The following is an 11,904-nucleotide window of genomic DNA, read 5'->3' on the forward strand; positions in this document are numbered from 1 at the left end:
TCAAGCTCTTTGTTCCTCCTCCTTTGTCCTGGACTAGTAGAGGATACAGATATGCTTAGCTGGAGTATAGGATTGCATTTGTTTCCCCCTTTTTCTGTTGTGGGCATCATATGCTAAAGAGGATCAACAAATCAGCAGCCTGATCACATGGTGGAATTCCAAAAGATAGTACAGTATAGGCATAGTAAGTGTCATACCCAGTTGCACATGACATGAACATCTTGCATCAAATGGCGCACCAACATAAGATTCTCTTACAAGATGGAGAAAAGGATACTTTCTCAAATACAACAGCACCAATCTTGTCATTTTGAGTACACATTAGTCTATTCTATCCTCCCCCATACCCCTTGGCAAAACCTGTCAATCAGACTCCCAAAGTCAGAGGATATCCTTGTCTGTCACCAGCCTGTCAGGTCCTTGGGAACGTGACCCTTCCCTGTTCTACAAGACACTAGACAAATTCTGAGCCTGGGAACACAAACACTTCTGCGTCATGCTCTATCCTTACCCTTCCTTCCGGGCCCAGCCCCTGATGGGAAAGTGTTGGGAGGATGGAGATCTTGTCATGTTATGTGTAAAGGGAAGACTTCCCGGTAGCATTCTGTAGTTGAGACAGGAAGTTATCAGATCCTCTTTAATGTTTCTCTCCTGGCCATCACATTAATAGGTAGGAATGGCACAGCCAAGTAACCATACAGAGCTGAGGGAATTGAATCTAGTTAGATTCTTGATTGCTAAAAGGTGGAGCTCTGCCAAGTCTTCCCCAACCCCCTCCTCTCACATGATGCGATCAGAGAGATCCTGGTGATAACAATACAGGCTGCTCCCACTCTCCATGAAAATGCCTCATGCTCATTGCATGGAAAAAAAAAAACTTTCATGTTAGGGCAGCACTAATTCTTCACGATTCTCAGAGGGGTGGTAAGCTGCCCTCCAAGGTGCTTCAATGGGGGCATAGCACATGACTATAGCTAGTCTGATTTAAGTGTACAAGTTGTGACATGCAAGCTGGCAATAAGATTAACATCTTTTAGTGATTAACTTTGTTCCCATTAATTGCTAGTCTCATCTGCAGTCAGCCCATTCGTTCTGAATCAATATACAGAAGCACTCTGTTCAGTACAATGCGTTATTTTGTGGTGTGTTAAAGGTTCATCATTGACAGAGGGAAGCAGCTCTACCAAGAAGAGCATGAAAAGGAGGGAGGGGGGATAAGAAAGTGATAAAAACCAAGTTACTGTGGTTCAGTAGTATACTGGGGCCCAGCTCAGGGAGATGCTGTTTTCCACAGATTATTAACCACAGGCCCGGTCATTTCCCTTCAGGGCTGCTGCTAATGAGAGAATGCTCATAAACAACAGAGAACACTTGCCTTCCTCTTCTCCCTGTCATTGCTTCATGATGGGGAAACATGGAAAGAGAAGGGAGGGAATCATTTCCAATTTAGCCAATAATTGATTGATGTATCAGGGCTGCCTGAAGGCCAGCTGAGGCCAAAACAATGTTTAATTCTCCTATCATCCTTGGAATGGACCATTATGATGAAAAAAAGTAGAAAGGAGTTCACTGCAATTACCTGCAGTCAAGGTAACTAAAGTTTCTTACATTGCTGCACCTGTGTACATGTAGGCACTAGACCTGGAATGTCAGGAGGTGTGAAAAGAGGCTGGCAACACTTCCTATGGAGGTCTGTTCCACCTGTCAATTAAGTTGTACTGCATTTAGGCCCCAACCACAGATGCTAGTTTTCTGCAATGGTGGGCAAGAAGCTTGTAAAAAGAAAATTAATGTATAAACCCTTCATTCCGTGTTGTCAGTCATGATAATGAGTTTCTCAGTAATAGCACAACATTTGCAAACAGCTCAGTAACTTGAGGCCTGGTGCTCACAAAGAGCAATGAAGTGGTAGCTTTGCACCTGGACTGTACCACTTGAGATTACAGGTGGGGAGCTCATAGATAGAATACTTCTGCATATCCTTAAAAAAAAGAAATTCCTGCACACAAAAAATTATTTCAGAAGCCTATTCTTCCTGATGTATTAGACGTGAATGTGCAGGATTTTTGTTTTCTATAGAGGAGCATTCAACCACAACTTCTCCCCCTCACCCCGCAGTCTGAAAAGGTGCTAGCACATGTAATTTGCCTCAACTGTCTGTGAGCACAAGGCCTGTCTTCCCCTCAGTTCATTACACTCTGTTCACAGGTATACGCATTTGAGATACAAACCAATTATACAATGTTTCTCAGTTCCTCTGCTAGCAAGGACCTCCACTGTCCTACCATGCCAAAAGAGCGTTCCCATTCAAACAAATTGGACAGTTCCCAAGCTGCAATAGTTCCATCCTGGTTTTCTTCAAACAAAGGAAAATCAAACAGCTCAAATTATGTAGACCAGCTGGAATGAAGCTTTCTTCCATTGTTCTTAGTTATTAGAGACACATCTTGTGATTGAAACTTCAGAGGAGAAGATGTTAGGCTGCTGCTACAACTTTGAAGTCACCTCAGTTTTGGGAAGATCCTGATAAACAGGATCATGCTGATAAAAATAAAGCACACAACAATCAACATCAGCCAGAGGAGCCAGTTAACGGATTTCTTGGCATGCTGCTCCAGGCGGTCAGATTCATCCTTCAGCTTCTCAAAGTTGTGGTCAGCCAGCTTGAGTGAATGAGACAGTGTCTAGAACAAAAGCAGAGGGAGTGCGCTGCTGTGAGTTGCACGGAAACGTGTGGTTTTTTGGAGCAGATACGTGCTCCACATGTATGCCACAACTCAGGAATTCATTGGGACGAGGGTCAGGGGCACTAATCAACCACGCTAAAACACATTTTTTATGTTGTTGTGTTATTCCCTGGCTTTTATTGTCTCAGACCAGGACCAAGTGCTGTGTCATGATCCACCACAGCTGAAAGAGGGCATAGAGGCTTCTGACAGGCCATACCTGGTTATCTTGCTTAATCACATTCTGCGCCACCAGTGTGTTGTTCTTGAGGTTACGTGCTAGGTGCAGCATCTCTTCAGCCAGCTTCTCCTGGATACTGTGGTGGTGCTGCAGAACTGCATCCAGTTCAGCAGCTGACTGCTTCTCATCAGGCAGGGGGCCCCTGCAGAACATCAAGATAACAGCCTTCCTCACTGGCACTAGACTTACCTATATATAGCCACTATATCTTGTTTTAACTATCGTGGTAATTCCTGAAAACTTGCCATAAATAAAAATTAATCTAAAAAGTTACCTAGACTATTCTTGCAGCTTAAGCCAGATGACAAGTCAGCCCTGTTTGGGTCATCCACAAGGAAGCAGAATGGTGCCCTTCTATGTCAAAGACCCTTGGAGAGTAATCCTCATATGCCATCACCCTAATGAGGGTCATGTCAGGTGCCAACACTGAATCAAGGGAGGAGCAAGCCTTGGGCATGCTTAAAGCAGTGCATGTCTTGCACTTCTCTAACTCCTTCAGAGTTTTTTTCAGGCCCAGGCGGGCAAGAAACCCAACCATTTGTTCAGCTAGGGCAAGTTAATGCTAACTTTCTGTCCCTGGGATACACTCTTAAACTGCTAGCAAGTTGCAACTTCCTTGCTCCTTTCTGCAGGAGCCCTTTTGCTTCCCTATCTTCATCTTCCTTCTGACTTCAGGTTGTTTCCTTGGACAGGTACACTTCCCTCAAGCCTACTGAGCCATGTCCCAATTTGCCAAAACAAAACAACCTTGGACCTATGACTTAGTGCAGTGGTACTCAAAACCTTTTAGAGGCCATAGTGGCTGCTGCCTGATTTATAAATGCCAAGTGGTGTGGTTATAATGGTGATTGGTAATGGTAAGCTCCTTTAACCCTTGATGTACATAGCCAAATCTGCCCTGGAGGTTCACAAACCATCAAAAATTGGGTCACAATCCACCCGTGAGTCTTGGACCCACAGTTTGAGAACTGCTGACTTACAGCCTAGGACTTACAGCCTAATTTACAGCTGTATTCTGCGGGACCAGGGAAGCCACCAGAGGTCTCTTTGGGGGAAGAGGACATTCATCCCTTTACTCCGATTAAAGCCCCAGCCTTCACAATGGGGCTTCTCAAGTCTGCACCAGTGAGATCACTAGTGCAAACTTGAGAAGCCCTGTGTTGGGCTTCCAAGCCTGACACAAGGCTTGGGAACTAGCAGAGAAGGCCTCCACCAGTCCCACCCCCTCTTGAGCCAGTCCGTTCTCCTGTTCCGCCCTATCCTAGCACAAATGAAAGAAGACCCTACCTACCTTGTGAGCCCTCTACTAAGAAAAGCCAACATTTGTGACCTCTGGAAGCAAGCAGTAATGGGTCCATGGCAAGTATTTGGAATTCCTGGAAATGGAAAAATGAGGCTGCCTCACCCTCCTCTTTCCCTGTTCAAACTCAGCAGAATCTCCAGATATAATAAAGGAAGTCAGTTAGATCATAGTCTAGAGCATACCCAAATGCCCCTGACACTCACGTGCGTTTCCTCAAACTCATCTCTTCCAAATCTGAGGACAAAAAGAAAAAAAAAACACATTTTGCTTTCAAACTTCCTGGCTTGAAATCTGCTTCTCCAGGAAACCAGAAAATGCTGCCAAAGAGATGCAAGAATAGAACCAAAGACCCAGCCAGACAGGAAACTCTGCCCAGAGGCAACCCCAAAAGAAACAAAGGCACAATGGTAACATTAATGAGTAAGCAAATCTGATCAGCCCATCAGATAGGAAATTCATGGAGAATAGATCTATCAATAGTGAGGCAGTACTTATTTTTCACGTTTTTATACTGCCCATATTTATACACATATTTATACAAGAAGAGATGAACTATGTATACTATCCTGAGATGGTATACATAATTCTTCTCCTCTTCTTGTTCTTACAACAAATCTGTGAGGTAGGTGAGGTTGATATTGACTTGTACCAGGTCATCCAAGAAGCTTCATGGCTGAGTGGAGATTTGAACCTGAATTTTCCAGGTTTAGGTCAATTTCCAGAACCACTACACCATCCTGTCAATTGCTGGGAAGCAACCATGGGAGGGGGCTATTTGCTCAAAAGTTCTCCTTCAAGACTTCCTAGAAGTATCTGGTTGGCTACTATGGGAAACAACATGCTGGACTAGGTGGACTTTTGGTCTGATCCAGCAGGAGACAACTTATGAAATCATGAAAAGCCCATGTAAGAGTGGGAAATAAATGTAATTATTAAAAAAATGCTGGACAGTCAAGTTTTTCATTCTGTGAGCAACAGCTCATATGTGAAGAATGGCCAATTGACACTTACCAGTGACACATGAAAAGTCCTAGGGAAGCAGAAAGAAGGGAAGAGGAGAGAGTTCAGTGATATTGGGGTGGATAAAATTACTCATGGCCTTGACAGTGATGACCCTGCATGCCAGTACCAACCTCTCCAGGATTGCAAAAGAAAGACACAAAACCCCTCCTGTCATCTCATCCCTACAACACAGTAACTTTATAGCCTACCTTGACCAAGCCTAACTAGGTTGACAACTTTGACATTAAAAAGGATATAAATAACTGACTGAAACAGAAAATTAACAACTTCTTTCCCTCACTTTGGAAAGACCACCAAGTGAAACGCAGATGTAAATATGAAAAGAGTGGCTTCCAACCTGGCAAAGCAGTGCCACCACAGAACCACCACCCTGCACCTGTCCCAAAATGGCTCGTTTTGGAGAGAGAGGCGTATGGTGGCACACTTGACCAAGAGGACATACTGTACCAAGCAGCTCGCTTCTCATCTCGCCCGTGTAGCGGGCCTTTGTCTGCAAATGGACTGTCTTGGTTGCTGGGGTCCGCTCCTTGGTTGTGGTGGGTGTCCGTCCAGGAGCCAGGAACTGATTCGCCAGTGCCTTTTCAGATGATGATGTCTGGAAAGAAAGGAAGGAAGGAAGGAAGAAAAGAAGAAAAGAAGGAAGGGGAGTGTGTCACCCAACATAAGATCATCCCCACTGGACCACAGCAAAACGGCCATCTAATCCAACATCCTACTTCCCAAAGTGACCAACCACATGCCTCCAGGAAGCCCAAAAACAGGGCAGGAAGGCAACTGCCCTCCTCCATTGTTGCATCCCAGCAACTGATATTCAGTAGTATGCTTGCTATGTACATGTAAGTTCCATATAGCATTCTCGATATACGCAACTGGCATTTAGCTTTGAAATCTAAATGAGTCTTCCACCATGGGAAGGCACCATAACAAAAGTTCCCAAGACAAGGGCCAGAAAATGAACTTGTTCCTACATGGTGGACAGCCAAAATGACAGGTCCTTACCAGCTTCTCTGCTTCCAGCATCCCCTTTAAGAAATCCACTTTGCGAGAATATTCATTTAGAACTTCAGGAGCTGGTTTGCTGTAAGAAACCATCCCAGGACAAATCATTGTATTTCTTTCCCCCACATTGCTTTTCCTATTCCCATAAAGTAGACACAGCCAACACAACCAGAGTAAAAAAGACCAGGGTGGGTGGGAGGGAGTAGAGGACACAAATCAATACAATAGCAGTTTCCCGAATAAAACCCGCTTGACAGATTGCCTGGGACAGAAGATGAGTCTGTTCTTTACAACATTGTTAGCTGGAAGGTAATTTTATCACATGACAACCATCAAAATGTTTTAGTGTCTCTTGTACTGCTTTTACTAGTAAGGTTTCATAACATATTGCGTAAAAAGTAAAACTCTTACAAGAACAAAGGGCAGTACACAGTAATTCAGACTTGGGGACACATAGGTGTTATCATACACTTCATTGCGTCTGCTCTCACCTTCAGTGGCCCAGCCTTTGCAGACACAGAAAAATTGATTTACAAATATCAGTTGCAGTGTATTTTGGCACACAGCAGTTTAAAGCAATGATTACCTATTGATAGCCGCTGATCAGTACGTATAAGTAAGGCCTTGCTTGCCTTACTAGGAGAACTATTAATTGGGTCTCTTTCACTCAGAGTTCAAGACTACCCTTGTAAATTCCACAGAAATCACCTCACCTGGAGTGTTTCTTCAGCGTGAGGAGCATCTCTTCCAGAGCAGCTACATACTGAGGATAAAAATGAAGAGCGCATTTGAGTAACTGAGCCACGAGTCTATCCAATTGGAAGTACTCAACATTGATGCCCCGTTTGCATATAGGAGATCCAGCTGCAAGTGGCCATTCATCCCCAAAGCTCAAAAGGCAGTTTTAACTGAGCCATGATTTTACAGAGTTGTGGCGAGGGCAAAACTAGATGCATCAATAACACCCCTCCCACAAGCCCTTGGGATAGGGAAGGAAAATCTCAATCTCAGGTTCTTTGCAACAGCAAGCACCATTTTCCTTTGAGACTTGCAGCACCTAGAGGAAATCAATGAGTCTTATATACAAGGATTGGAGCCTTCGATGTGAAAAAAATCTAACATGATTCTGATTGGGCCATCCAGCCTGCAAACCACTTTCAAAATGGCTCCTAAAGGATCAAGGATACTATTCCCCCAACACCCCAGTGCTTGGGCTGCCAGAAGCAGACAAGTGGAACAGCAAACAAGTAGGGTGGTTGTAGCAGCAGCAGCAAACACCAGCCTCAATTGATGAACAGATGCACTTCCACAGAAGAGACATGATCCACCCACCCAAGGCAGCCAACAGGAATCCACACGTCTCCAAGGAAAATGTAATGAGAACTGAGGCACTAAGCCAAATGCCAGAGTGGGAGCCAACAGTGCCTGGGCGGAGAGTACAGAGAAAGAGGTACAATGGGACTTGGCTTGTTTGTGTGTGTGTGGGGGGGGGGGGATGACTCTTCCCTGTACCATTCAGGGACACAGCTTATAGGCTGGGATATAAGAACCACAAACTCAGCTTTCCAACTCTGGGAACTCCCCAAAGGGCATTTTTGCTGCAGCCTAGAATTGCTCAGCAGCTCCTGCAGCTTGAGGAGCAGTCCAAAAGAGCTACTCTGGGTGTGTCTCTCTGGCACCCACAGGCCAAGGAGTTGCACCTCCAGAAGACAACAGAGCACATAACTCACATGGAAGCTCACAGTGCCCCTAGGCTTCACAGAGGAGGCGCTCTGGCATTAATCAAAGCCTTGGTAGTCGACCTTGATTGAAACTCTTGCTACACCCACAAATGCCTTTGAAAAGCTCAGAAGCAAAGCATAAAGCTAGGAAGTGACATTCAATAGGACTAGCCCTTTGTATAACACCTGCCTTGCTTGATCAGACCGACACCAATTCCAGCAGCAGCCAACTGAGCTTTGGAAGGCTCAGAAGCAAAGCACAAAGGCAACAGCCTTCTCTTGCTGTTTCCCCTCTGCAACTGGAGCTCAGATGTATAACAAGGAGGTTCAGTGGGTGACAAACCTGTCCTCTGAGACATTGTCTAAACCTTTTTTAAAGTTTTCTCAGATATTGGCCATTGCCAAACTCCACAACAACAAATTCCACAAGTTGTCCATATGTGTTAGTATGTTGTTAGTATGTGTTATGTTGTTGTTAGTTAGTAAGTTGTTAGTATGTGTCCATACTAACACAAGCACAGCATAAGATTCTCTAAGGCAGCAGGCGTCAAACCCTGGCCTGTGGGCCGAATCTGGCACCCACTGCGAACCTTCCAAGCAAACGGTAACACTTCCCCTGAGTGTTACCATTCCACCAGGGAGCCTCTTCTCTGTGTCTCTGATCACCTCCAACCTTCATGTCAGCCAGCTGCTTCCAGGTTCCATAATCCTAGCAGCTTAGTGCCCAGATTTCCAGATAGACACCGCTGGCCGGCGCAAAGGTTGGGGGTGATTGGAAGTGCAGTGAAGAGGCACCTTGGCAGAACAGTAAGCTATGTTTGCGCTGGGGAAGGATTTTCTGATGTGCAGTGGTCTCTAGTTTGGAGTCTGCTGACCCAAGGCACTGCACTGGGCTGCTCTCTGAGAATCTCAGTGTGCAAGTGTTGTTTCTTAAAGAGCAGGTTTCTGATGACAACAAAAACAACATCCCAAAGGCTCTTCCTAGTGCACCAAGAACTGTTTGCTAAAAATCAAACATGCCACAGAATGAAAGGTAACATCAAGACTTTTATCTGTAATGCAGTAAAAATGTGAAATGCTATAATGATAAAGTTAACTTTTTTCACCATCAGAAAAATGGTATATCAGTATTTTGCTCTGCTAGCATCTAACTCAGTTCTCAGTTAACTAATGACCCCTCCCCCCAGTTCTTTTAGCCTCACTGCAGACTGTATAACAGAAACTGTTCTGAGTCATGGGCCTCCCTGCTATGGCCCAAAGCCTATCTTGAGGAATAAAATCTGCCTTGGAAGCGGTGCATTAATAAAATACTCAGGTAAACTAGACTCTTGAGGGTTCTCTTTCTCCCACATTAAATTCTGAAATCACAAGAGTGGGTATGTGGGGAAATCTGTGGCCCACTGTAGCATAGAAACAAGGCAAGCTTGCAATTTGATCACAAGCAGCATTTGGGCAGCTCAAGAACAGAAATAAAAGCTGCAACAAGGTCAAATCCTTTTCACATCCCAATTTAAGAGCACAAGATTGCTGAGTCCTTCCCCCTCCATCTGCAAGGTAAAAAGTGATGGAGGCAATTTATTGGTATCTTTCCCTTGTACCAACCCACAAATGTAGGTCAAGCTGAGAGACAGTGGCTTGTCCAAAGCCACCTTGAGAGCTTCACCACTGAGCTAGGATCTAAATCTGGGTTCCACATCAGTCTACAGTCATCATACCACTCCTGTTCTCACAGTGTACTCCACAACGTGGCATCTCAAGATCAGAAATAGGGGAGGGTTCACTTTGTCAAGCTCCTCCCTACATTGTAATCTACCCGCCCCGTCTGCCCTAGGAAAGCATAGAAGTCCACATAAGCAACAGCCAGTGTCAAACTTGATACCTATTGCACAAACTGAGGGCGACACCTAATGGTGACTGGCAGGCTAACTACAGTATTTTCTGTAGTATCAGAGTGTACAATTTGGCAGCTACCAGAGTATAAATCTTCCAAATAAGAAGGCTAAATGCCACGAGGCACATTTTCAGCCATCTGAACCTCCAGTGGAGATGGACGTATATGAACTGGCAACATTTTCAAATTGCCTTTTTGGGGGGTGTATCAATGCCTGAACTCGAGCACTGCACTTCTCAAGGGATATATAGTTGTATTTCACCCTCCACCCCACCCCATGGAAAGGCTCCTGCACCATTTAAAGTTCTACTGAAAGGCAAAAATTCAAGAAGTACAACTTTTCTTGACACAAGCAAGCAGCAATGAACTCCATAATAGGATTTCTGGTGGCACTGCTAAAAATAAAGGGGCATAAAAGTTAGCAACCTTACATACAGTATATTCATTGTCATACGCATGCTATGTTCTGTACGTAAAAACATAACAGGTACCAATGTTTCAGGCAAAGCACTAAGTCTCTTTCTGTATGTTCCTCTACAACAACCCTTTAACTGCCACTGTTCCTCCCAAGGGAAACTGAAAATTATTATATTGCAAAGGCCCTTAGATTACAGATTATTATTCCTTCACCTACATCAAAATATCCCTAAACCCTTTGGCATCTGCATGACTGCTGAAAAGCCCACAAGTGTAGCTTTTGCCAGAATGGAAATGCAGGGATGAGAAAGGGCTTCATCTGATGAATGTCATGCCTACCACATAGCTATTAAAAGCCCTACCAGATACTGAAGGGTGGTGGTGGTGGTGGAAAACCCACTGGCAATCCTAAGGGTGACATACTCTATTATAGGGGTGTCAAACATAAGGCCCGGGGGCTGGATGCAGCCCATGGAAGCTTTCTATCTGGCCCTCATGCTCTCAGTTGCTGAGCAGGGCTGAAGTGCTATTGCAGAAAGGGCAGCCCACGTGAAAACTGGACTCTCCCATAACTTGAAATATAATCAAGATTTGTGTATTTTTCTCTTCTGTCATTTGCAGTTAGAGTTCCTAAGTGAGAAAAAGTGCTTATTTTTGGTTGTGGCCTGTTTAATGACGTCACTTCCTGCCTAATGACATCACTTTGGGACCTTCAGCAGGCATCATGAATGCCATTCGGCGCGCTGAATGAAACGAGTTTGACACCCTTTCTCTACTGCGTAAGGCTGCCATCTCCCAACTCTACCCTTAAGGCAGGCCACAAGGTCTACCTTGGGTGGCTTTCCGCTTTACAGAGATGAAGCTATAGGAAAAAGAGCAGCTTAGTTAAAAGAAACTCAGGAGCCCGACAAGGGGCAGCAGAGAAGGGCAATGTGAATGTAAGGCGAGACTGCTACTGTTTAGTATCTTCCTTTCAGGGATGTGTGGTGGGTGGGGAGGCAGAGCCTCCCCACTGGAGTCCTGTGAAAAGCACTGCCACAGTGTGAGGCACCCAAGCACCCACAACCCGCACGTGGGTTGTGGGTGCTTGGGTGCCTCACACGGCGGTGGTGCTTTCTGCAGGACTCCAGCCTCCCCAACCACCGCACATCCCTGAGTACTTGCACACCTCACGTGGTGGCGGTGCTTTCCAAAGGATTCCAGTGGGGAGGCTCTGCCTCCCCACCCACCACACCTCCCTGCTTCCTCTCCACTGTGCCTTAGGACATACAGCAAGCCCCCAGACCTAGTCATAGAGGGATGGGCCACAACTCTCCCTGTTGACCTTCAGCCTGCAGACAGGAGGCACCTCTAAGTTTCGCCCAACGGTCCCAGGAGGGGTCATAAGGGACACTGTATGGGGAGGGGCCTCCCTTGGGATGACTGAACCCCCCACCCACCTTCTCCAGCCGCCACTCGTCCGGGTTCCGCCTGTCGGCCGCCAGCGCCTCACAGCGGCTCAGCAGCCGGACCAGCTTGAGCTCCCCACGGGAAACCGGCGTCGGGCCCAGTCCAAGCGCCTCCGCCATGGCTGCTGCTCTCCA

The 11,904-nt window shown here is 45.7% G+C and overlaps 1 protein-coding gene across 2 annotated transcripts; it reads right to left on the minus strand.

Moving 5' to 3' along the window:
• Positions 1 to 151: 151 nt before the first annotated feature.
• Positions 152 to 11,899, minus strand: USE1 (unconventional SNARE in the ER 1). Of its 2 annotated transcripts, XM_066635989.1 has the most exons (8): positions 11,761 to 11,899; positions 7,006 to 7,055; positions 6,293 to 6,371; positions 5,736 to 5,888; positions 4,547 to 4,561; positions 4,068 to 4,074; positions 2,947 to 3,146; positions 152 to 2,684 (listed from the first exon to the last, which is right to left on the minus strand). In XM_066635989.1, exons 1-8 carry the CDS (start codon positions 11,887 to 11,889, stop codon positions 2,502 to 2,504), a joined length of 816 nt encoding a protein of 271 aa, XP_066492086.1. In that variant the 5' UTR covers positions 11,890 to 11,899; the 3' UTR covers positions 152 to 2,501. The 2 variants fall into 2 exon arrangements, with proteins under 2 accessions (XP_066492086.1, XP_066492085.1); XM_066635988.1 differs by lacking the exons at positions 4,068 to 4,074; positions 4,547 to 4,561 and adding an exon at positions 4,474 to 4,504 and having other exon boundaries at positions 2,947 to 3,109; positions 5,741 to 5,888.
• Positions 11,900 to 11,904: the final 5 nt, after the last annotated feature.

The sequence above is a fragment of the Tiliqua scincoides genome, chromosome 8 (genome assembly GCF_035046505.1).
Source record: "Tiliqua scincoides isolate rTilSci1 chromosome 8, rTilSci1.hap2, whole genome shotgun sequence".
Taxonomy (NCBI): Eukaryota; Metazoa; Chordata; class Lepidosauria; order Squamata; family Scincidae; genus Tiliqua; species Tiliqua scincoides.